Consider the following 27,703-nt stretch of genomic DNA (forward strand, 5'->3'; position numbering starts at 1 on the left):
CAAATATGCAAATTCAGACTGATTTGATCAGAAGAACTAACTGAGGATCCTGAGGAGTTAGTATCTCTTGGATGTAATTCCAGAGACATATTTTGCATATGATCTGGACCTGAACCAAAGCCTTTATCGGTACACTTTCTAGCTTAATGGAGAAGGAAAGGGTTTAGGTTAACTAAAATTCCTCCAGTCTTAATCCCTGTCTATACCAAATATTTAGACATGCTGTGGCTAATAGATACACTGGGAGGATCCTAACCAACTTAACTGTATTGTGTATCTCTTCCCACCATGCAGATCTTCTTACACTGAATCATTCAGATTTAGTTGACTACAAGGACTGTTTATTATTTTCCATTTATAACTCTGTTCCAGTTCACAGACATCTAGCAAGAAAAGTACTCTGTATTAGCAATAATGGCTAACTGCTAAGAAAATAAAGATTTTTCCTAAATTATAATGTAAGTGATCAGTCTCTTTTTAAAAAACTATTTTAATTTAAACATGCAGAGCAAGATCTGAGTCAAAATAAAATGTTGCTAACAAACAGGATTCCAACCACTGTCACAAATATAATATCCTCTGAATTGCTATAGTATTTTTATGTGTGTGGCAAATATAATGAATAATAATTACTTCCCAGACCTGTAGCTCAAACAACTGGCCAGAAATATGCTCAACTGCTGCAGCTCCCAGTAGTATAGAATTTGTGAGTACTAGAAAGAAATAGACCTTTAAAAACTCAATCTTTCATAAAATGAACATCTGTTCAGGTTATAGAAGAGAAATTTGTTCCTATGGTGAAACACTGCAAGCTCAGATGTTATACTTATTACAGTAGGTAGTATAGGTCATTATGAATTGAGAATTACACATGCTTCATTTTTGAGTTCTTTCTTGTTTGCGTATACTGTTCTTAAATGGTCATGGACCAAGAAATGTGGGTATCTCATACCATGATAGATGAGGGGACTTAAAAAACGTTCTCACCTGGTGTCTGCACGTACAAAGAATAATGCAGATGAGGAATAGGCTATACAACTAGTGGATTATGTAAATTCTCCTGACTTTCTGAAAATGCAACATGTATGTATCTAAAATGTATGTATCTAAAATGCATTCTGAAAATGCAACATATATGGATCTAAAAAATGCCTGTTAACTGTTTGATATTAAAACTCATTTTGTTTGTTAAAAAAAAGTTTAAAGTTAAACTTGTCAAGGAACATAAATTTTAATAAGAGTTTCCATTTTCACACGTGCATTATGCTAAATAATAGGATAGATTTCAATATAATAAAAGCATAACATATCTATCTGTTGTTTGGAAGGTCTATCAGTATAATAATGATTGATTTTAGGCCTTGGTAAGGTCACATTGTCAAATGTATGCAACTTTAAATTTGAGAAACTGCAAAATATCTTTATTCTTGGTCCCTATAAACCTGTATGGTTTCCTCAGAGTTACTGTCATTATGTTGATTAACTCAAGAAAACCCAATTGGACCTGAAAGTTTTCCTCTCTACAATGGTAAGATAATACACAGAAGTGGCATGTAACAGAACCACATCTGTTTGTCTTGAATGTACCAGAGGGTGAACACTTAGCCCATAGCAGTAGTTTTCCTGCAGTGATCACCACACTTACAATTCCTCTCTAACATGAAGCCATTTTAGAGATGGTAACATGAATGCATATTAGCACAGACCATCTCTTTTGCTTTTTATTTTCTTTTATGGCTGGTCTGTCCCATAAGAATAAATGACTATAACTGGAGGAGTTTCTCAGATTAGTGAATCTACTGTGTTGTGTTAGTTCTTGAATGCAGATGAGAGCAACTAAGTAAATTCTAGGCACAAAACAGTTAACTTTACAAGAGAATGACATACAAAGTTGCCAGTTAGAACCAAAAGTTGTCTGAAAGACTGGAAGGAGGTTTAATGGTAAACTTTTGTTAGAGAGCATAGGGTTTCTTTTTACTTTTTCAAATATTTAATAAGAATATTTTTATGGCAATTCTAGTACAACCTCCATGAGACATTGCCGTGTGTTTACAATGTCAAGATCACCACTACAGGTTATTTATATCATCGTTTCTGAAGATTTACAGCAGCTATATAAGAAATACAAGCAAACTTATCTTGACACATTCCATTGGCAAAAGCACCTATTTTTTCTTAACTGCATGACATAAGAACTTCAGGACAAAAAGCTGTCCATCACTCAGTGATATCCTTTAACATATCTACTGGACTAGGGAGTATGAAATATTTTTCTTCAGAGGGTGTCTTTCCCATATACCATCCACCAGTAATTTATCAGTAAGGGAAAGAAAGGAAGCAAGAGCACTGGTCCTAGTGCAATTAAGTTGTCTCCAAATGCCTCATTCCTTTTGTTTTTGGAATATCTGTGCACTAGAAGCAGAGTTTATCTTCTAGAGCTAATATGTTTTCCACTACTTGTGACTCAAACTGCTGGACTAAAAGGGGAGAAAAAAATCAAAGAAAAGAGAAGAAAGCAGGAGGATGAAAAACGTCACCATCACGTTTTTGGAAACAATCCATTAATTTACTGTCTGCAGAAGTGATATATCTTCAATATTTTCTGCTGGCTCAGGTCAGGCTGAACATGACCACACTACAACTCTCTTAAGATTACTGGAAGCCCAGAATTTGTTACAGCTCTTTCCTTATGAAAGCCACCATTCTGATTGTTCTCACTGTAAAAAGTTTTCCTCTTGTGTTGAGTTGGAATCTCACCTTTTAGCAAAATCTACAAGATACAAAGTTGGCTGTGCTGTTTGGATTTTTTTAATTAGCCTCTTGAGCCAACCTAATAATCATGAGTTTTTTAAAAAAATAATACCTCTGCTCAGAAAATGAACTGTGAAAACTAGATGAAGTTCTACGGCAAGCACTGACTTTGCAGCAGAGCAAGGGAAAGCACCATCCATCAGCAAACAGTACATAGTGTCTAAAAGACATTTAGAATAGGCACTTAATCAGCATTTTTTCTGAAACATATCTTCCAGACTGAGGGACAGGTCTCCATCATCCATTTCTCTGGTATTATGTGTGAGTTTTTTCCACATAGAATTTTAATTTATTTCTGCATACAAAAGTTCAGTTTAGAAAGGGAAATTTCTATAAAAAAACCCACTGTTTTATTTTGTTTAATCTTTGCCAGGAAAACTAAAGAGTTGAGATATCTGGGTTTTTTTTTACCCTTGAATTTTCTTCAAAGGTTTGTTCAGAACTTTATGTAAGTGAATATATTGGTGTACTTCTATTCACTTTTAAACAAGCTTGAGTGCAAGTGATTCCATTTGCAGAACAGTTAACTTTACAAGGAAACAGGTTATGCTTAATGTGTTAATTTTGGAGACTGCATCATAATGGATTAGTATGTTGAAATTTAAAAAGATATTGAGATTTGAAAAATAGAGCTATTCAAGTCCCATTAAATTTTTTTCATTCATGCTAAATTTTCTGAAATTGATTTAAAAATTTCTGAAGCAGTTGACTATAGCAACATTTTAAACAGCAAACTGCTTATATTTTAATTCTATTGCTTCTCAGAATCATCTTCTAGAAAATAATTGCTTTAAGGTCACTACACTCTAGTTATTTTTACTGGGATGAAGTGACTAAAATAATAACATAATTACTGCTAATGGAAATTTGCAGCTGTCTTACTTGAAGGGCTTGATTGTGTGCAATAATAATGAGGGTGAGAAATATAAAATAGAGGATGTATTCATAGTGGTTTGAGAATTTCACTAGACATGTCATTGGCTTTTTTGGGGATTGGGATTCCCTGTCTCCATTTTTATGCAGATTAATAGCCTCAGTGAGCAAGGTGGTTTAGAGAACACTAGAAGATCACAATATAAGAATTGGTGTTCTCAGCAAATCATTTTATGTATGAACAATAGGCTTATCATTTTATGTATGAACAATAGGCTTATCCTATTAAAAGTACAAATGCATTCATTTAATACTACAAACCATAATTTAAATACTCTATGTACAACTAACTGAAGTTTCTGTGAGGTTGACTTATAATTTGAACTTGTGGATAACATGAATTTTAAATCTTAAATCTTGTCCTAGCTATAATAAAATTTACATTAAAAATAAATTTTTAGTATGAATTAGAGACAGCAGTCACTCCAAATAAACTTCCCTATTTATTGAACCACTAGTGCACGGCAGTGCATATTTCTTTCCCACTATATAGCTAAAATTATTTCCCAACTTGTATGGCCCATATTTGTTCTATAGCCATCACTACATGTCTACATATGAATATAGCTGATCAGATGTATCAATTATTGTTTGTTAGACAATAATTCTTGTTAGAAAATACAGTGATACAAGCAATACACATAGATCAAAATCTTACACCCTCTATGTACATATTCATTAAAAAAAAGTAGCATGTTAAACACATTAATCTACTATGCTGAGCTTTAACTCATGGATGCATTTGTGATAGGAAGATGGAGAAAGACCTTTTTCACTTCCCTCCAGCCCCAGGGAGCTGCATTTTAGAAAGCCTCTCCACAGGAATAGAGCAGAAGTACCAGGTTCACTGTGAAAAGACAGAAGCTAGTGCTTGGACTCTAGCATTTCTCAACAGTGAACCAGATGGTGAACAAATGTACATGCAATTAATTAGTATTATAATCCTGATTTTTACTATAAACTGCAGAAGTATAATTCCTGTGTCCTTTCAGGATAACATAATTTTATTATTCTTGGGTGATTAGCATCTTGCACATTTTAGCCTATTTTCTGCTCACTCAGGAATAGGGAGACAACCTTCACTGTCACAAAAAAATGCCCATTTCTGTACATTAAATGTCAACTATCTATATGATGACAGCAATGGAAATACAGTAATAACTAAAAAAGGTGGTTTTTTTCTTAACTGTGTACTGTTAAATGCAATTGCCTATGTAACACTGAGAACACAGACTTTTTGTCCACAGAGCAGTTATAAATAAAAATACATAGATATTGGAAAAGAGGAATATGGAAAACAGGAGGAAGAAAAATGCTAGGCAAGAGTACAGTTTTATAGGACGAAAAGGAATTATAAAGTTGCACAATGGCGTGCTGCTCCCACCTGAGACGTACATAACTGATGAGCTACATTTCCTTATAGATATGTGGTAAGGAGTAGATGACTTATATAAAAGAAAAATACAGTTAGAGCAATTTGTCAGATTTATGTTAAGGTGCTCACATTTTTCTGTCTTTATTTTTCTTCTTTTTGTCTATTCCAAAGAAAACTAAGAGCTTGGTATGGAGCATGGAGCTACAGTATGAGTTCCATGAAAATTTATGCACTAAAACAAACTAAAGAAACCACTGCATTTTGGTACAAAATACTGAACTCTAGTGTGTCCTGTCTCCATGGAACACAATCAAATTCTCTCTTTGGTAGAGGGAAATAGTAAGAAGCTAACATTTGATTCCTAACCTCAGTTTTGCTTGCCTAAATATACTGAACAGCTAGCATCTCAACAGCTTTCTTCTTTTCCAAATAGGTCTTGGAGCAAAGAGTACCATATCCTATAGGATAGGACATACTAAAAGGAAACAGTCATGAGGGAACAGAGACGTATTATTTTCCCCCTTAATGTCTGTAATTTAAATTTAATGTATTTATTCCAGAAGAACATATTCCTCTGTGACATAATCTTTCCTCCCTACACTAGAACTCTCATTATTTTCCAGTGTTTTTTTCATTTGTCTCAGTACCCAGTCATAAGGAGCTTTGTCATATTGTCACTTTTACCATCTATTTTACTGCCTATTCCTGTTTTAGGGACTTGTTCAGCAGTGTGGAACAAGTTCTTATTCTGAGCAAGGCTTGCTTGTCAATGATATTGTCTCCAATTTGGCCTAGTGTTCAGACAGTTAATAACCAGAGGCAAAGTCTGGTGACCAAGCTGGGCCAGATGCTTCACCAACACTGCTGAACCTGAACCTGCTCCTGATTTGTACATCTACTGGCTTTCATATATCTAATGAAAATCTCATACAACTGAGTTTCTTCTTAGCCTAGAAGAAAAAGGCTGGATGTGTCTTTTCATCTGATTGATTAGGTAGTTTGGTATAGGTTTTTAATTCTGTGCAGACTTAAAAGAGATATTTTCAGGACCTGTCTTGAAGATGAAAAGTTTAACTACTGTTCTTCTCTCCCTTAAGTCTGACTAAAGGTATGTGTTTCCTTTTTTCTCACTCTGTGTGGTATGTTCTGCTAGTAAAGTCATATCTGGGTGAGGTTATCCTTCAAGAGGAAGTGAAGATGACTCTTTCCCTCAGAAGCAGCTATGTGGGGTCAGTAAAAGCAAGTACTAGCCAAAAGGAAGACCAGGCATAGAAAGGCATCAAGAAGAAGAGAGCTTGCAGCTGAACAAGTGACTGAGATGGCTGAGAACAGAAAACAGATCAGTCCTAAGAAATGGGGAAAAGAGGACCACAAGAGATCATCAAAGTTCATGGACTGACTGAAATCAGTTGTGGAAGAAAGGATCTGCCTTGAAAGTACAAAAAGAGTCAGGGAGAAACTGGTTTATTTTCATTCTCATGTCTTATATGGTTTTCTTCATTGAGCTCACTGTAAGGAGAAGGCTAGTTAATCTCTTTTAAAGCTTTGACTAGCTCAGCACCCAGCCACAACAAATTTCAGGAAGTTTGATTTGTTAATAAAATATACCTTAAAAATATTGTAAAGAACTGAAACTGTCCTATTCCACGTATTGGAACTTATTAAAAAAAATAGATTCTCTTGGACTTTCCTTAACCTGAATTCAGGTCTATCAGGAGATAAATATACTGACAGCAGATACTGCTATTACCCATCAGTAGTTGCAACTGATACAAACAATTTCAATAAGAGTTTGAAGAAGTTTTGTATGTGTGACCAAAATAGCTGTTTCTGCATCATGGACTGACCAGGTTTATTTCACATAAATGGATGCTGTTAGCCTGGGTTTGCATATTTTATGAAAGAGTGAAGAGTTATTTTTGGACCTTTTGGGGAAGCCCTTCTGCTGTTACTTTAAAAAATACATTAACCTGCTAAAGCAGACATTTTTGTGTTTATACATGGAAGCAGCAAGTGGCTCTCTGAGGAGTTCAAGCCATCTTTCACATTCAAAACTGTTGAAGGAATCTTTTCATCTACAAAGTTAAATATAGATGTTTCTGAAACCAAAGTAGGAAAATCTATGAGACTTTAGATGAGATATGGAAGACTTTTCTCCTCATTTTGTTTTAGGATTCAATCACCTGAATCATTCAGCAACTGTTCAGTGCTGTCTGAAGCTAGGGCTGCCTCATCAGTTGCTCACCACTCCATCCTTTTCGCAATAAACTTCATTTCAGGTTTTGCAACACAGTATAAACAGGCTTTTTCCTTGACATGCACTGATTGTACAGAATCTCTTCTTTCTGGCAATATTTCAGCATAGGGATTATTTTATTTTATTTTTTAATATTCATTATGCTAATTATGCAACCATTCTTTGGGTGCCTTCTTTATTTTTAGCCTCATCAGTAGAAGTGTTGACTTCTGGTTTGTTAAATTTTATTAAATAATGAAGTATGTTGGCACACTAAAAACCTGTACCTAAAAAAAGATGAAGAACTCAGCAGTAAGGTTCAGAGGGAGAACAGGCGAAGTTTTACTGAATATTTAAAAGGATACTATCTTTAGCTGTCTATATATAGCTTTTCAGCTTGCTTAAAGGCTTTCTTTTTAAGATTGTCACTAAACTTTAAGCAAAGATACAAAGGACTATAAGACAAAAAAAAACCCAAGCATTAAAAAAAGCAAAGGAGCTCCAACAGCTAAGATATTATATACATAATATTATGAGACAGAGATTATATTTGTAGTATACTTTTCCAAATCTATTTTGTTTTCACACATTTTTTACACTGGTGACATTGAACTGATTTTACAAATTGTTTGATTCTCAAGGTGAGCAGTTAGAATATTTCTGAGTCATAACAAAAATCAGTGGGTACAGATACTTCAGAGGAGATATTATGACACCACTTTTAAATGCTACCCTTCTGAAATTACCATAATGCAAAATCCAATACTTTTGACAGAAGCATTGGTTTCAGCAGTTTATTTCATTGTACCACACAAATTCTTTTATGGTGCTACAGGCTAAGTGAGAACCCGAAGTGGTAAGTTCTGAAGACATATGTAGGTATTGAAAGTCAACAACATTCATATATTACTTTCCCATCAGCTAGTGACATAGCCTTATTGTCCTTCAACTACATTCAGTGATAAACAGTTTAGACTAAAACAAAAAAACCCAACAAACAAACAAAAAATGCTTTCTGAAAAATTCCACACCACTTTTCATGAAAGAAAAATCCAGAGAATAGACAAATAACTAAAACAAGGTGAAGAGGAGTAATAATTCAGTAATAATTTGATAGATGGACCACTGGGTGGATAAAGAGCTGTCCGGATGACTGCACACAAAGAGTTGTGGTCAATGGCTCAATGTCCAGCTGGAGACCAGTAATGAGTGGTGTCCCTCAGGGATCGATGTTTGGACCAGTCTTGTTCAACATCTTTGTTGGTGACGTGGACAGTGGGATTGATCAAGTTTGCCAATGACACCAAGCTGTGTGGTTCGGTTGATACGCTGGAGGGAAGGAATGCCATCCAGAGGGACCTTGACACGCTTGTGAGGTGGGCTGATGCCAACCTCATGAAGTTTAAACATGACAGGTGCAAGGTCCTACACCTGGGCTGGAGCAATCCCAGGCACAGCTACAGGCTGTGCAGAGAAGAGATTCAGAGCATCCCTGCGGAGAAGGACTTGGGGGTGATGGACAATGAGAAAATGAACATGAGCCTGATTCAGTGTGTGCTCAGAGGCCAGAAAGCCAACCGTATCCTGGGCTGCATCAAAAGGAGTGTGACCAGCAGGTCGAAGGAAGTGATCCTTCTACTCTGCTCTTGTGAGACCTCATTTGGAGTATTGTGTGCAGTTCTGGTGTCCTCAACATAAAAAGGACATGGATCTGTTGGAACAAGTCCAGAGGAGGGCCATGAGAATGATCAGGGGACTGGAGCACCTCCCATATGAAGGTTGGCTGAGAAAGTTGGGGCTGTTCAGCCTGGAGAAGAGAAGGCTGCATGGAGACCTCATAGCAGCCTTCCAGTATCTGAAGGGAGCCTATAAGGGTGCCTGGGAGGGACTCTTCATTAGAGACTGTAGTGATAGGACAAGGGGTAGCGGGTTCAAACTTAACCAGGGGAAGTTTAGATTGGATATAAGGAAGAAGTTCTTTACTGTAAGGATGATGAGGCACTGAATGGGTTGCCCAGGGAAGCTGTGAGTGCTCCATCCCTGGCAGTGTTCAAGGCCAGGTTGGGCAGAGCCTTGGGTGAGATGGTTTAGTGTGAGGTGTCCCTGCCCATGGCAGGGGGGTTAGAACTAGATGATCTTAAGGTCCTTTCCAATCCTAACTATTCTATGATTCTATGCATAAAGTTATGAGATATATTCAGTACACAGAGCCACTTATTTGCTCACTTAAGCTTCTTCAACTTGTCTCAAGTCAGTGGAGTAGCTAAATCATTATTTTAGCCAATTTCTTCTAGTGAGAATTCTACTTCTAAGGACAAAATTGTTTGGGAAATTCATCAGCATGCTGTTACATGCCTCCAGGTGAGTGAGCTCTTAATAAATAGTCAGATTTTGAATTTGCTTGACAGTGCAACTAGTTTAGGTTTAATATGTATTTCTGTACATATTTTCCCCCCAGCATGGCATGGTGTGGGTGCTCAGCAAGTTACAAAGGCACATGCTAAGAAAGGGATTATCCTGGAAGGCTGCAGATATACACAGACATGGGAGGATAGTGTAAGTGTTCCAGTGATGGACTAAACCAGTCTATTCTGGTGCAAAAACTGGAGTAGATTTATCAGAGTTTACGAAATCTGGTTTTTTTACAGAAGAAAGGAACTATACATTATGGGGACTTTCTCAATTCAACGTTATTTTCCTATTTCCTTTTCATAAAGTAGAATACACAAACATAAGACAGGTATTAAGATTCTTGATCTTGCTGCCATGCATATATATTAGTTCCACTTCCTTGTCCTTTTAGTTTCCAGTGCTAAATGCATTTCTGATGCTCTAGAAAAGCAATAGTTCTTGATGCTATCAGTTACCTACTAATATTGCAATTAAAATAACACTTTTTCTAGTGAATTTCTTATGATACTTGATACCATTTCATTTACTCCTCTGTGGTCTGGGACCGTTCAACTTCTGTATTTTTGCTGTAGCACAATAGAGCAAATGAAGAAATGAAAGTGAGACAGGAAGACCTGGAGGCATCTGGGTCCCCTAAAATCATGAAACTATTAAGGTGGGAGTGTAATATAAAGACAGCCTCACATTTTTAAGGAACTTGGGACAAACAAAGAGGAAAGGTGGGTGAAGAAGGAAAGAAAAGCTGTCAGATATGTGAAAGGTTTTGGATTGTAAGGCAGTAAGGAGAGAAAAGACGTGGTGATTGAATACATAAGAGAAAGAGGAAAAGGAAAGGAGAAATAGAGAATGGTTAGAGGGAGAGTAAACACATGTTAATATTTAAGTGATATTTTCTATAACGTTGTTTTTTATTTTCCTGGCAGATGTCCTACCGTTGTTGATTTTAGGAGAAAGAACTGTTTTATGAACTCATTTCATTAACTTCACTGTCTATTGTGGATTCTGTAGTTAAATGTGGGATTGGCTGAATGACCATTTACACTGCTATTAGTCATAACAGAAAGAAAATTGATTATTTTGTACTCTTGAGAGTTTAAAACTTTTTTTTCTTCCCATGAATAATTCTGTAGACAAATTCAGCCACAAAATCCTGTTAGATAAACCTGTGACTTTCAAAGAGATTCAGGAAAGGGGTTTCATGTTTGCAATATTATATACAGTATAGAAGTGATGTGTCAGCTATAGGATCATAGAATCAACTAGGTTGGAAAATACCTTTAAGATCATTGAGTCCAACCATTATCCCAGGACTGCCAAGACCACCACTAAGCCATATCACTGAGTCTCATCTACATGTTTTTTTAACACTTCCAGGGATGGTGATGGCACCACTTCCCCTGGGCAGCCTGTTCCAATGGCAGACTACCCTTTCAGTGATTATTTTTTTTTCCTATGATCCAACCTAAACATCCCCTGTTGCAGCTGGAGGCTGATACTTCTTGTGCTATCACTTGTTACTTGGGAGAAGAGACCAACACCTCTACCTCCTTTCAGGTAGTTGTAGAGAGAGATACATTTTCCCCTAGGCATTCTCAGACTAAACAACCCCAGTTCCTTCAGCCATTCCTCATAAGACTTGTGCTCTAGACCCTTCGCCAGCTTTGTTGCCTTTCTCTTACCCATTTCAGAACCTCAGTGTCAGTCTTGTAGTGAGGGACTGAGAACTGACCACAGTATTTGAGGTACGTCCTCAGCAGTGCTGAGTACAGAGGGATGATCACTGGTGTAGTGCTGCTGGCACACTGTTTCTGATACAGGCCAGGAAGCCACTGGTCTTCTTGGCTGCCTGGACATAGGGCTGTCTCACGTTCAGTGGATGTCAACCAGCACCACCAGGTCCTTTTCCTCTGAGTAGCTTTCCGGCCACTCACTCTCAAGCCTGTAGCACTGCATGGGGTTGTTTTGGCCCAAGTGCAGGACCTGGCACTTTGCCTTGTTGAACTTCATACCATCGGCCACAACCCATTGATCCAGCCTGTTCAGATCCCTCTGGAGAGCCTTTCCAGCAGATCAACACTCCCAGTCAACTTGGTGTCATCTGCAAGTTTACTGAGGGTTCACTTGATCTCCTCATCCAGACTAGCAGCAAAGGTATTAAAAAACACTGGCCCAATAGTGAGTCCTGGGGGACACCACTGGTCACCAGCTAGATGTGACACCATTCACCACTACTCTTTGGGCTCAGAAGTTATGTAGTGCACCTTCACTCTCCTCTCTTACTTGTTTTCTCAAAATACATATTAAAACTTAGAAGGGAATAATCTGTATCTTCACTTTTTCTGACACTGATTCTGACTGATCTATGAGATTTTGTACCAATAGAAAACATAATTATATTTCAGAAGCATCCCTCTCTGCCTTTTCCCTTTCATTTATTTTAGTCTCTGAACTGTAATATTGGTTTTATTTATGTGAGCCGTGATTAACCATGATAGTATCATTTTTCTGCTTCCATTTATTTCCAGTCTCTTATGCAAACACAGGTAAAGGGGGGGAAAAGTACTCTTATGCTGATTCTGCTGTGATGCAGTTCAGTAGAATGACCCTCTGACATCAGCAGTATTGTTATTCTAATTGGTTTCATACAGATTGCTGAACTGTGATGACAACCTCAGTGTTCTGTAACATCTAAGCAATACCTTGTTGGAAAACAGGTTGTCTGGAGGATTTTTTTCCTCTCAAATGAATCATAGAAATGAGAGATAGAAAAGATCAAATCAGAAGTGGAATATAATTCCCTTCTGCAAAAGTGGATAAGTTACTCAGGCAAACCTATTTGGTCTCTGAAATATTGCCATCACAGTAGAAGTGGCTGATGTTCAAAGGGAGTAGATGTCCTGACCTTGAAAACACACTTGCCCAGTGAAATGTAGAAAAAACAGTTCAGGTAGATACCAGAACCAGAACCAGGATTGCAGAACTTGTGACATCCACCACTGTATCTGGCTACCCTGGTTTCTAACTTCCATCTGCAAGACAGCAGGTTTTGTTGATTCATTTCAATGTCATTACAAGCTTTCTAGATATTTTATGTTATGTCTTAGTTCACCCTTGACTGAGTGGACAAACATAATGTAAGTTAAGAATGATTTAAACAGAATTACATCTGACTTTACATTTTAGTGAAAAACACCTATGGAACTGAAAAAAAAAAAATCCCCCTATATTTGCACACTGAGTGAGGCACATAACTACAGAAATATTTATTCTGAGTATCCAGAAATATACATATAGACTATTGTGTGCAGTTCTGGAGTCCTCAACATAAAAAGGACATGCAACTGTTGGAACAAGTTCAGAGAAGGGCCACGAGGATGACCAGGGGACTGGAGCACCTCCCATATGAAGACAGGCTGAGAAAGTTGGGGCTGTTCAGCCTGGAGAAGAGAAGGCTGCATGGAGACCTCATAGCAGCCTTCCAGTATATGAAGGGGGCCTATAGGGATGCTGGGGAGGGACTCTTCATTAGGCACTGTAGTGACAGGACAAGGGGTAACAGGTTAAAAGTTAACCAGGGGAAGTTTAGATTGGATAATTCTTTCCTGTTTAGACTGGGTAATTCTTTCCTGTTAGGGTGGTGAGGGTTGCCCAGTGAGGTTGTGAATGCTTTATCCCTGGCAGTGTTCAAGGCCAGGTTGGGCAGAGCTTTGGATGGCATTGTTTAGTGTGAGGTGTCCCTGCCTGTGTGAGGTGTCCCTGCCCATGGCAGGGGGGTTGGAACTAGGTGATCTTAAGGTCCTTTCCAACCCTAACTATTCTGTGATTCTATGATTCTATATGGCACTTAAAACTTTTTTCAAACAGCAATTAAGCTATTTATTTTATCCACATCTACTGGAGAGTTGAAAAATTTCATGTCTAATTTTTTAACAATAGCCACCCTCATCTATCTATATTACAAAGGTACAAAACTGTATGACTGTACCAGTTTAATACAGTCTTGTTACCGAAGTAAACATGTATCAGATAGATATTGCTGTGTTGAAATTTTAGAGGTTTCTGTAAAAGAACAGAAGTCTTGATCAATTTGCTGCTACATGTAAGTCAGAATATCTTGGACATGAACCTACTATGTAGAGCCTCAAAGGAAAATATTTCATGGCATTGCGTAATGTAATAGAAAGATGAGTGTATCCTGAGGTTCACTGGTAGCTCCAACTGCTATTATCTAAAGTAATTTTTAAAACTTTACGTCTTAAAAATCCTTAAAAAAGACCCAAACTCTGACCACCTCTAGATTTTTAAGTTTAGGTCCACAAAAGGTCTTTAGTCAACTCCTGTCAGGTATATTAGATACTTAAACGTGCAATGGTATCCTAGACCTTTTCTTTACTGCTGCTTTGAGTTCCAGGTGCTTCACATTTCATGTCACATAAATTTGTCCAGCACTGCCCTTCTTGGCATAGACAGAAATACCTCAGTCTTACCAGAACTGAGATATTCAATATCCCATGTACCTATCAAATCTACTGCCTAAAGTAAGTACTTCTATCATGAGAGGTTCAACAAAAGAGACATTTTCAAAGCAGCCCTGAAATGTCATACAAAACTGCCAGAGGCAAGATACATCCCCGAGTCTGTACCACTCATTCAGCATATGGATTCAATTCCTTTGTCTCCCTTACAGTAAATCTCACATCACTTTATTTTCATGACTGAGCCACCAAAAATAGCACTGACAAGTATTTTTAGACTTTAAGAGAGCAATAGCTGTCTCACATGTGTACCATGACACAACAGTAAAATATGGTAGGTGATAAAGTCACAGAAAACTGTGTGCCATTTGACATATCTGCAGAACTACACACATCCACATATTGTTTGGCTATATTCAACTTGGAACTGACACCAAAATCCTCCATTCCTTTATTCTGTATGCTATATTATTCCTCACTGCCATTTCATGCATCTAATTTTCTTGGCCAGAAGATGGCATAGGCATTTCAAATTAAATTGTTGCTGCAAGCTTCACTGAAAGTTTCTGTATGATAATTATTATAATCTAAATACAGTATAACCTTTTCTTTTCAGAGCATATCAGTAGAAACATTCTTTTATGCTGTGCTGATTATGTCAAATTTTCTTCAGCTTGTAGCACACTGAAATAAGGCATTACAATATAGACTATTCTGATAACATGGTCTTTAACAAATCTATTCTTCCACATCTCTCAAATATACTGTTAAGCAGTTCTCCAGCTTTTGATCTGTAACATTCAGCACCCTGAATTTCTATCAACTACAGTTAAAAGCTGGTATTATTTAGGTTATTACAGTATCTTGGTGCTAACAAGCTACCTGTGTGACATCATTACAGCTGTAGGTAATTGCCATGTATGTAATTAAAACATCTGGTTTCATTAGTGTCCTAAGTAGATGATATAGGGTCTGAAAATCTATTATGTGGCAGAGGTGTACGTTTTGATGAGATTTTAAAATAATCATTAAATAATACAAGATCTTTCCTCAGCTTAAAGGAAAGGTTTTCCCACTTATGCTTAGAACTAAAAAATTCATTGTGGGCTTTACACCATTCAAATTTCCCTGCATCACCACGGGCAGCGTCAGGGTTAATCTGCTAATGAGAAGCAAAACCCACAGGCCCATCATGCCATATTCAAATTTAATGTGCACATGGACCTCTTGATTCAGGCCATGTTTATAAATAGTGCCTCTAGTTTAAAAATAGGTTTTTGAGATCTAGAGAGTTGATATTATGATCTGTAAAGTGAATGAAGCTCCCAGGAGTAACTGGAGTTTATGTAATATTTATTCCTACATTTTTGCTCAGCTGCTTTTTGCTGTTTTGATGCTGAGCTCCCGGGACTGTTTGTTTCTTAAGCCAACAGTGAAGTTGGGATTGTCTGAATGCTTGCTTCTCTAGACAACCTTACTTGGCTTTGGAATTTTGCTTAAGAAACAGTGGTCATTGGCTCCACTTACAGGTATTTTCATTTAACAATTTTGATTGCACAGGACCTTTGTGGAATCCCAGACTGTGCTGCCAGGTACAGCAACTTTCCAATATTAAGTTAATTCTAGAAAGACTAAAGCCAGATCTTTTTCTTGAAACATTATGACTCGTTAAGTTCCCAGGGAGACTAGTTATTGAGTCTGTAATGTTAAACTCTGTCTCCAGATACAAGAAGAAGGATATTTTATTCAATTTACATAAGGCATAAACAAAAACAGTTTTAATGCCTTAATTTTTATTTCTTTTTCTGATGTTTTGCAAGCGAAATACCAGTGCTAATGGAACAACATTCAGGACAAAAATGTTCATGGAATATGACATAGTGTTAATATTTGTCATTGAGACACTATTTTATGCATGGAAACAACCATGAGAGAAGCAGAGGCCTAGGAAAATGCTTTTCTATGGAAGAAGTTCAGCTTATAGTGGTAAAATGAAGCATATCATATTGAGCATTATGCTTAGCCTTCTAATTCTGCTTTCTTCATAAAGTAGCCCTTATTCATGTGATGCCTTATATTCTATAATCAGAGACTTGGTCACTCCTACCATTTAGTTGTGAACAGAAGTTATTAGTTTTCTAAACCAGCTGTTTTGACATCTGTCAATGCTGTCACTTCTGCTAGATGTAAAAGTGTGATGCTGTGCTCAGTTATAACTATGAGGTACCACATTTAATTTTTCTACTGCTCCAGGTCCCCAGTTGCATGCACCTAATCTTAGTCTTGTTTTTAGGTAGCATAAACACCCAGATTAACATTCTGGGAAACATTTCAAAATGCCCCCCCCCCCAAAAAAAAAATCTGTAAACTATAATTGAAGAGTGGTCAAAAATAAGTAATTTAAATAAATAGTAAATAAAAAATATTGGCATTAAATATATAAAAACTGTGTACATAATAATCTTAGCAATATTATATGTGAATACATCAGGACTTCAAGAAAAGTTGATCTAAATTTATAACAAAGCATCCTGTTAAGCCTTGCTAGGAAACAATCAGAAATGACCAGCATATCTGGCAGTATCTGACAGGTGATAAAGAATTATTAGATAAGAATAACATAGACCTAGTTAGAAATTAAGATTGATCTAGTAATTAGTCCAACACTGTAGATATTTACACTGTCCTCCTTCCTTAAAGATATGCTTACCAACTAAACATGAAAAGTCTGAATTGTTGACCACTGAAACAAAAACTTCATACATGACTTCAAATGATATCTGCGTGTACTGTTTAGTCGTACCTAAAAGCAAAAACATCTCATTTAGTATAAAGACTTTAAAGCTCTCTTAGCTAAATTTGGTGCTACCTGAGCACAAATGCATAAACAGGAAACAAAGTGTTATATGCTTCAACATCTAGCAACATGATGAAAACATGATGGTATCTGGAAAGCATTTGTTGTAAGAAGCCAATTCATTATTTATACAGGAAATAATCCGAAATAGGTGAACAGAAATAGTGACCTAGCAACTAATACTAAAAAGTACAGGAGTATCCTGGAAAAAAGGAGAATAGTAGCCTGGCCAATGTTGCTAGGAAAATGAGATTTCTAAAATTCATGCAGATTTCCTTAGTACTGAAAAATTCTAGCTGGAGTCCGTAATGCTTTAAAGCATTATTTTCTTCCATAGATATCTATGGATGCTTTTTTACAGTATAGCTTTTTCCCCAGGCTTGACGTTTTGGAAGATTTAAAATACTTCAGTCTCAGCACTTGAGGAAAGAGCTCTTTAGACCACACTTCCCTCAGTTCTCCTAAAATTGCAGAAAGAACTAGTCCTTTGTGATGTGCTTGCAAAGTGCTCAGCCCTTCAATCTATACTTATGGGAGGCATTCAGCACCACTTAAGCTAAGTATTTTTTTTTTTCCATTAATATTCTGCACTTATTCATGTTGCTAGAAATTTCTGGACATTTCCTAATTCCTGTTAACTTCAGGACATACCTAGCACTAATTTTAGGGAATAAAAACCCACACAGTCATTTGTATATGTTATGCAGCTACAAGTTGCTACTGATACAACTGTGTCATGTAGTTCTTATTTTATGCTCTCATATTCATTTTGATATCATGACGCTTAAATCCATACGCGTTTTGTTGATAATCTGCTAAGGTCACAACTTTTGCACTCAGTTTATGTTGTATTTTGTTCTTGGAAAAGTCAAATTGTCTCAGAGAGCACTTGTGTGTTTTCTGTTGCTTTAGTGCAGTTTTTTATTCAGCAGGGAGGTATGATGTTGCTATGTGTTTGCTGAGCAGACAGGTGTCTTTTTCAGTAAGGTGATGAAAACATTTAATGGAACATTACTTTAGACTGCATCTAAAAGCATAGCCTGCTAAAGCTGGTTACCAGTAGATTATCTTTCTTCCCAAATACTTTCACACAGCACAGTATCTGCTTTAATTTATCCAAGTTTATTTGACTTCTGTCAAAATCAAGAAATTCAAACTCAATTCAGCCAGCTGGTGTTAATGCACAGTAATGCATTATTTAGTTATATAAATCATGGGTTTTTTTCACTCTCTAGAGATAATGAATAGTTTTTATTCAAAGAAGAGTTATTAATTTTGGTTTTGTGGGTTTTTTTTTTTTTTAGAGGGTTCAATATGGAGCTTTAGGCTTTGTTTATAAAATTCTGTTCAAATCCAGCCCTGAAGATACTAATTAGTTTTTTCCTATATCTTTTTTTATGGTACTCACCTCTACAATACCAAGTGTTCCACAAAGATAACAGTTTAATTTCACAATATGCCATCAAATACATGCGAATTTCATAAAATATCACTCTTTTCCAATAATGGTGGGTGCCTAAATCTAGGTTCATATTTTAAAATTGTGTATAACATATGAAAGCTCAACATAATTTCACATCTGACTCCAGAGTCTGAAACAATGAACCTCAGAACATACAACAAACACACGAGTCCCAGATAAATTTTTCCTTAAATTTTCTATTTTATCTTAATGGCAAAGTTGTTATGCTTACACAGAAAATGTATCTGAACTCAAGTTTGAAGATAACCCTTCCTGAAAGGCAGGTTAAAAGTCCTCTCTGCAAGCAGGTATCTGGTTTCCAGGTATTTTCTAGCCCAATGTTTTGGTCATCCAGCTGACACACTAACCATGAGCTGGCTGCCTGAGACTTTGTTTCCAAGGTCATGATTTTTTAAATAAGGCAGGCTAACAGGGTATCCTGCCACCCTCCAATTTCCGTATGAAACAGCTTGTATTTCCAAGACTTTCAGTTTGTTGCTCTACAGCAGCCAACTGAGATGAGACAACCATGGCACACCAGTTTATGGTAGCCTGAAATTTGGCTGATTCAGAGAGAGTGCTTACTCCTCCTGTACTCAGTTGTTTCCAAAGCATAGGGTTGCTAAAACTGAAGTATACCACCTGTCTTCTTTCAGCAATGGGAAAAAACCCTTTTAGCTTTGTGTTTATCGCTGAATCTCTTGGCTCAAGCGGGTAAATAATATTGGCAATATTAATGGAGAGCACCAGCAGACATTTCAGTGGATGGCAAAGACAGAAGGTTGGGATGGGCAGTTTCCAGCTAAGCAGAAAATTTATTAGCAAATATAAATAGAATTTTTTTGGTATTAAATTTAAATAAGTGTCCTGGTTCTGTGTCCCATCCAGAGACATAAATATGTCATCAAACCTACAATATTCTGGACAGGGAAAAAACTTACCAACAGCAACATTTCATTCATTCTCCACTTCTTGATTCATAAGACAAAACACAGAACTTCGAGTTTCATCTAGCCTCTTTATTCTTGTGTCACTTACCACTGTGTCAAGGTTAAATTCTGAAAGTGATGTTTTTTTTTTTCTTTGTTATCTTCTGCTTAAAAAACCTCTCCTGTTTGTGCTGAAATGATCTGAAATCTTCCAAAGCCTTAAGGATAAGCATATTTCAGTCTAGCAGTGAATTCCCAGGCAAAAGAAGAAGCAACTGCAGACACTATGAAGAGAAAATGGTTTATAAATACAAAATCCATGAAAACCAGTGTAGTAATCTTTTAACTGATGCTATTTTTCCCAGCTGCTATTAGTTATTATTTGCTGAAAGTCAAAACGCAGCACTGCACCAGCTACCAAGAAAGAGAAAGATGACTGCCACTGCTAAACCCAGGACATTAGTATAAATATCAAATGTGGTATTTTGTGCATGAACCAAAATTTAAACAAAAGAGAAATATGCAGCATCCTGAGCCAGATTCATTTCTATGTTTTTCTCTGTAAGTGTTTGCAGATTTAATATTTCTACCTGGCCATTTTATGTATAAGATTAGTGAAAGGATATGCATTTTAAGATGTTGTGATTGAAAAAGTAGCTTTGAGAATTATAGCAGCTAAAATGTCCTATTGGTCCATACATTCTTTTACCTTTTCTTTTAACCTATTTTTATCTATTTGTATTTTGTCTGCTCAAAATAAATGTGCAATACAGTTCACTTTGTACTAATAATGAAATTCTATGTGATACGAAACTCGCAATGTATTTTCTTACAGGTGACAATCGTAGCTTGTATTTCATCTTCAGTGAATAATGTCAGATTTCCAAAATATAATCTCAGTCACACATACCTATGTATATGCACACATTTATCTCCCTACATGCATGCATGTATATATATACATTTATAGCTTTCTGTAGATATGGACATGAATAACTAGACCAATACATGTAGTAGTTATTTTTAAGAAATGAACAAAAGCTATATCAATGTACACTGTGGCCTTAGAAACTAGAATGGCTGGGAGGCATTCAGATGAATTACCATTTAAGCAACTAAAAAAAAAGAACATATAATCTATGCTCAAAAATAAATTCAAAACGTAGTTATGATGGATTCCACTGTCTTTGAAGAGCACAGAGGGCTTCTATCAAGAACTAACACAGTCTAAAATGGTCTTCTTTGTTTTAATTAAAAAGTGAACCAAGATAATGGGTCATTGCTTAATTTTCCAGTTTGGAGGCAGAGAAGAGCATGGCATCAGTATTGTCTGGGAACTGTTAAGGTCACTGCCCAGCATCACTTCTTTTACTGAAGAGTGTGTCTCTTAATTTAGGAAAAAGAGCTTAGTTTGTGTTCAGCTAGACTCCTAGAAGTTAAGTTTAGTTGAGCGCTAGCCATAAGATTCAAAACCAGTCACTTTAAAAGTCATATTAAAGTAATGGAAACTTGAAATACAAATGGGAAAAAGTAATAATTTTAATTTCAGGACTGAAAAAGTTAAGGGATACTGTAAGGAAAGTAAATATTAAAGGTAAATGTGAGTTGCAATTTATTAGTAGTAATATTATTTCTGCTGATTTTTCAAAAGAGACCATTTAAAGCAAAGCAAGATTTAAAGTTATGAATATTTTTATTTTATATGAATACTGAGTCTGTGTGACTGGAAGAATCCAAATGAGACTATAAAAATATTAGGTCACGGTAATTAAAGACAGTTTCTTTTAAAAGATGCATCTTTAAGTTAAGCTACTTCCTCTTTAGATTAATAATGAGTGTCTTATTTCTGATATATGACAATGAATTTTAATCTAGAAAATAGACAATAATTGCATTTAAAGAGTTCCACTAAGGCTGCTCATTATCATATTGAGAGCAGAAGTGACAGAAAAGAGCAGAAGAAAAACTAATTTTTGCCTCTTATTTTACAGGAAATGTGTTTGTTGTAAGCCTGGCAGTTGCAGACTTGGTTGTAGCAATCTACCCATATCCACTGGTGCTCACATCTGTATTTCACAATGGATGGAATCTGGGATACCTTCAGTGCCAGATTAGTGGCTTCTTGATGGGCCTAAGTGTCATTGGATCAATCTTCAATATTGCAGGCATCGCTATCAATCGGTACTGCTATATCTGCCACAGTCTCAAATATGACAAGCTGTACAGCAACAAGAATTCATTGTGCTACGTTGTTCTTATCTGGGTCCTAACATTTGTTGCTATCGTGCCCAACCTTTTTGTGGGATCACTGCAGTATGACCCCAGGATTTACTCATGTACATTTGCACAATCAGTGAGCTCAGCATATACAATAGCAGTTGTGTTTTTCCATTTCCTGCTCCCCATAGCCATTGTTACTTTCTGTTACTTGAGAATATGGATCCTTGTTATTCAGGTAAGGCGAAGGGTTAAACCAGATAACAACCCCAGGCTGAGACCACATGACTTTAGAAACTTTGTAACCATGTTTGTGGTATTTGTACTGTTTGCAGTCTGCTGGGCTCCTTTGAACTTTATAGGCCTTGCTGTGGCTATCAACCCAGCCACTGTAATCCCTAGGATTCCAGAGTGGTTGTTTGTAACTAGTTATTACATGGCATATTTCAACAGCTGCCTTAATGCTATAATATATGGACTCCTGAACCAGAACTTCAGAAGAGAATACAAGAGAATTATTGTCAGTTTTTGTACAGCAAAAAATTTTTTCCAGGATAGTTCTAATGATGTGGGAGACAGGATGAAAAGTAAACCTTCTCCATTAATTACGAACAACAATCAAGTGAAGGTGGACTCTGTGTAAAAAGGGGAATCTTATTATTGTCACTCAACAGCATTCAAATAAAGAACTGTTTTATTAGACGTACTGTTAAATATTATAGTGAAATATCTCCTACACTGAAAGCACTTTGATCCAATTTCTTGCATGGTATTTTGAAACTCAAGTTACAGGGACTTGACATGCAGATCCTGTTATACAATGGAACATCTCTTGTATAATAACACAATGATATCCTTGAGGGAATTACAAAGTTATGCATGGATACTTCCTTCTCCATCTCCTCCCCCTTAAATGGAGATAAACAGCTAGAAATAGATTGAAACAGAAGTGTCCACATCACCTGGCTCAATAAAAGAAATCACAAAACTATTCCTACCACTTTCAGCTGCTTTCTGGCCAGGTTGTGGTTCTGATTCTAAAACCTCTGAGAACTTCTTTTAAAAGATGAAATCAGAAATAGATTAGGAAATGTGAAGTGAGAAATCAAGGTAATTGAAAATTCATTAGGATTTTTGACAAGCACCTCTATCTATATTGCTTTGTTCCTAACATGGACATGATTATTAATTTTTTTGAAAATTAAACCCTACCATCCCTCCTAGAAATGGTATTCTTAATTGACTTTTCAGTTTTAAAATAGCTTTTGGGAGGAGAATTATACCTGACTGATTATCTTCGAAGTTACAAGGGCAGGAGGACAAACAGCAAGGAAAGAAAAGAGCCATGATTCATCAGCTCAAGCTGTTTGGGCATGAAAAAATGTGTAGGAGGGTTGGGAAGAGAAATTCAAACCACCATTCTTTCTGGAGAGACAGTAAGTCATAAAATCAGGAAGCGCCCCTGAGGAGTTTCTGGGGAAACACCTCTTAGAAACATAAGCAAGGAAAAACTGTTATTTCTCACCTGTGTACGGTACAGAAGTTCTAAACCTCTGTAAGAAGAATAATGATGCATTTAAGACAAATGGTGCATGAGGATGATAGTTTTGTCTGGCTGGTAGAATCTTAACCTCTTGAAAACTTGGGAAATGAAAAATCTTTACAGAATGAGAATTTAACATCTTTGACACCTGAGAATAGCCTGAGACTATGGGTTATTTTGTAATCTGCCACAGATAAGCTTTTCAAAATAATAATCAGGGGTTTATCGCAATGATGAACAGAGTGTGATAACCTAGAACAATTAGACACTTCTAAAGAGCAGAAAAGAGAAGATGCTACTTATGACCCTGGTACAAGGAGGAACACATGGCTTTTAGAACAGGATTTGCTAAGTGGACTTTCCACAGATAGCAGGCGCCTCTTCATTGAGGGGAAGCGTATACTGTGACGTAAGGAAGAATAGCCAGACAAGCTGTCTGCTGCAACAATATATCCCTGTTTATAATGAAGTGCTCTGGTGGAGAAAAGTGATTCACAACAGAATCCACCTTCAAATTGACCTTAATTTGTTCTGTAAAGATGCTCCAACTGTCGTACCTTTTAATACTCAAGTGTTCATACTTTCACTGATCAAGTACACTTGAGCTTTCCAAGCCAATTTCAAACATTTCAACTGGACTAAGATTTTCTGAATAGTCATCAGAACTTCTGTTATTCTATATTAAAATGTGGTCCTTACCTAAACCGTTTGTTTAAATTATTACTTGATTTACCAGAGATGTTTCTGAGCCTATATATCTTAGAAATCAACAGTCACTCTATGTCATTTCATTCCTTAAACTGCACACAAATCGATCAGCATTTCATCATTCTTGGATCATACCTTGACTTAATAATGAACTAAAAGGGAACAAATTCATATTTACTTGAAAACCCCATTGACACTTTGTCAATTGAGCAGTTTCTTACCTTAAAAACAGGTGCCTCATGCCAAGTTGGGAATGGAACTAACGAGCAACATTGTAAAACCCTGCAAAAGAACTAGAAAGTCAATGTATTGCTGAGGTGCTTGACTCATCTCTGTTTACATTTACCACAGAACCACTGTGTAAATAACCAGCTCTCTTCTGTTGTAGTATCATCATATGATGCGATATGATACAACATGACTAACAGCATAAAGTATATCACAGCTTTCTTCACTGTGATTTCATCCTTGAAGGATACTTAGCTCTGTAATTTTATTGCTTTGTGCGTAGTGATTGCATAGTAGCAAGGGAGTTCTGACCACCTTTGTAAGAAAAGTTTCCATGTAACAAAAAAACACTGTTTAAATTCTTACAAAACTTGCCTTATTTAAAGCATATTTTCAATGAAAATAATGTCTTATGATGCATCTAACAAAGTAGCATAAAGATAGCTTAAGTAGCTTAATTATTAGTAAATTTAGAATTTAGAATTCCTGAAGATCTTTCACTTGCCATTTCCAACAGAAAGTGTACATTTGACATGTCTAAATATATATGAGCCGGTTCAAGATACTGTATCCAATACTATTGGTTATCTGAGGAATCAAAGTCCCCTGTAATTCACAAGTGCTAAAATATATTTTTGATGATGGTAAAAATGGTTTGCTATATACAATAAAACATACTACACCAAAGGTATATATTTTATTGCATAGGCCTGTAATAGAAATGGAGAGCATTTTTCAGAGCTGATATTTTGAAATATTTGTATTGAACCTAATCACAGAAATGTGCATGTTGGTGATGTTATGGGCTGCTAAATAAAGCAATAATTTTAAGAAATTATTGTCTTGTGTTTTTTTTTTTTTTCTGTGGGGAGGGAAGATTTTTAGTCTTTAGAATTTAGTTTAAATGAATATGGTGAAAAATGTGGGTAGTACCTGCTGCCCTCTTCAAATTAATTTTGCATTTACTGCCATTCTGAAGTATATTTAGGTAAGGTTTGCAAAATGACTCATTGCATAAGAATAATGATCTTTAACCCTGCAGTAATGATTTCTTTTAATCAGATTCTCTTGCTTGAAAAGGGTCAAAATGATTCATGTAGGACAATCAGCAGGCTTGTCAGCTGCTCATTGACAATAAGCATGACAGTGTAAGTAAACACCTTACAAGATCAGACTCTTCATGGTCAGCATAGAAATGTCTGATGAAAATGATTGTGATTTCCAACCGCTCTAAGGAGACAAAGTTAGAAACTTACCCCAGATTAGTTGTTTCTTTGCAAGTGGATGAGCCATGACATGACATTAAATTTTCCCTTGTATGAAAGACTACCATGGCACAAATGCTTTCTTTAGAGTTCTGTCTGGAAGTTTTAAACAGTGCACTTGTACTATAGCAGTCATCAGTCCTGGATGGATTTAATTCTAAAACATGAGTCTTAGCAGTCTACCATACCTGCAGGAACCCATCCCTTTCCTACTTCCTATCCATTTCTGGTCTGCAATTTTCCATGACAACTTCTAGAAGTAAATCTCCTTCTCAATTTTCTTTTTTCTGCTTTCCAACCCCAGATAATGTGCTTTTGTTCCCAGTTGTGACCATGCTATCAGCTTGGCTGTCCCTATTCCACCTGTCCAAACCAGTCAACACATGCTCTGATGTACTTGACTTTGAAATGTCCCCGTTCTGCTGTGATCTGTTATGGCCACTTGTGTTTTTAATAGTTTGATACCAGTTAAAGTCTGTCTTACAGACAAATTAAGTACAAATTTCAGTACTACTCATCCTCAAGAATCTAAGATTTAATACAAGCATAACAATTTATAACATGAATAAAACCCCATGGGACTCCATTCTTTAAGTATAATATTTCTATATAATCTTAAAAATAATTTAATTTCTTTTAAATGCTCATGAAACTCATTAATGTCCCCATCCTTTTATCCACATGTCAAGAACCCAGGTTCTGTACTAAGGGAGGAGTTAGTCACTAGAGGAAGACTTGCACTTGAAATCTCCTATGAGCTGTGAATGCCAGGAAGGGAAATCAGATTCAGAGTAGGTATCACTAAGTATTGAATCATTTGCCAAAAATGTCTGCTACCTAAGATTTTATAGAAAGAAATTAGACCTTGTTTCAGGAAAAGGTCAGCAATTACAAATACTAAGGGATCATTCTGGATGTTACTATCAAGCGCCTGGTATGGAAAAAGGGAGCCCATTTTATATATGAAACCAAGATTTTATTGCTAGACTAAATGCTTTAATGGTCTAATAAAAAAAAAATGCAAGTTATTCTTAGTCCAGTTACAATTAAAATATCACTTCAAATCCAGACTATCCAATTACAGAAAATTGTTACTAATGCAATGATTCAAGACATGTATGAATACACATTGAGTATAGTTTTATAAACAAAACATCATAGCATGTACTCCTTTTTCCTGTTTTTTCACTCACACTTCCACGGTACCTCTGGGTCATCTTTGTGCTTACATCTGTTGAGATGAAGAAAAGGCTATAAAGTTTTCTGCAACCCAAAAAAACAGTGAAATCTCCAAGCCTGAAGGAAAGGACCAGCATGGGTGCAGTTTTTCTGTGTGTATATTTGTTTATAGTACTCTTGTTTTTATTCTTAACAGCATGTCCGATAGGAGTAATAGAATAGTCACTCCCTCATCCTACAGGGGGCAGAATTTGAAGCTCATCAATGACAGACCATGGTGAAAAGTTCTATGTTTACTGGGTACTTTTTGTCATGGATGTCCAGGGAACATGAAGGCACATGGTAGCCATTTTGTTACCCCAAATAGTCTTAAAGGTCTTTTACACATATGTCTTCAATTAATTACGAATCTAAGGGCCAGTGAGTAAGTCAGTCTGGTCCTGAATAGGACTCTTCCCATCTCTTCTGTTGTTTCTGATTTACTCCGTCAAGACAGATCTTGCTTTTGATTCACATGTTGCTAGAAAACTGTTGTCTGGAAAAACAGTAATCAAAAGACAAAATCTATCTTACACAATTAATTCACTCCTGTCAGAAACTGATTTCAGAACAATTAGGACAGTATCCTGAAAGAATTAGCTAATCAGTAAGTTTATTAATACAGAAAAGCAACAGATCTTCTCAGAATATTTCCTTAATGTCTAAGTGTTTCCATAATACAGATAATATTACCTAATGAATTATTTCTCAGCAGCAGAATTCAAAGTAAAATAATCTGATTTGTTGTCAAAGAAGCAGCTGAAAAACACTTGTATTGAAACTTGAAATACAGTATGAACAAATCTCCAAAATTATTTTCAAATAATTAGAATAATTTTTCATACTCTTCTTATTTAGGACATTGCTTGCATATAAACAGTAATACACTGATCAGAAAAACAACTGTCACTGTTTTTCACAGATGAGATGTTGAGGAAGGCAGGTCAAGAGACTGTCGAGCATTCTCCTAAATAACTCTGCAGAGTGTCATTGGGTTATGTTTGAGCCAAATACTAGAGATCACAAACTAATCA

The 27,703-nt window shown here is 36.3% G+C and overlaps 1 protein-coding gene across 2 annotated transcripts in view; it reads left to right on the forward strand.

Moving 5' to 3' along the window:
* Positions 1-24,976, forward strand: part of MTNR1A (melatonin receptor 1A) — a 51,540-nt gene extending 26,564 nt beyond the window's left edge. For both annotated transcript variants that reach the window (XM_061371401.1, XM_061371405.1), the window contains one exon: positions 21,482-24,976. In XM_061371401.1, the coding sequence (XP_061227385.1) occupies positions 21,616-22,350 (735 nt within the window). In that variant the 5' untranslated portion in view covers positions 21,482-21,615 and the 3' untranslated portion in view covers positions 22,351-24,976. The remainder of the gene's footprint in view (positions 1-21,481) is intronic.
* Positions 24,977-27,703: the final 2,727 nt, after the last annotated feature.

This window comes from Neopsephotus bourkii, unplaced genomic scaffold (genome assembly GCF_033783945.1).
Source record: "Neopsephotus bourkii isolate Nb327-2 ecotype Australia unplaced genomic scaffold, CSIRO-AGI_Nbou_v1 NB_168, whole genome shotgun sequence".
In the NCBI taxonomy this organism is placed as follows: Eukaryota; Metazoa; Chordata; class Aves; order Psittaciformes; family Psittacidae; genus Neopsephotus; species Neopsephotus bourkii.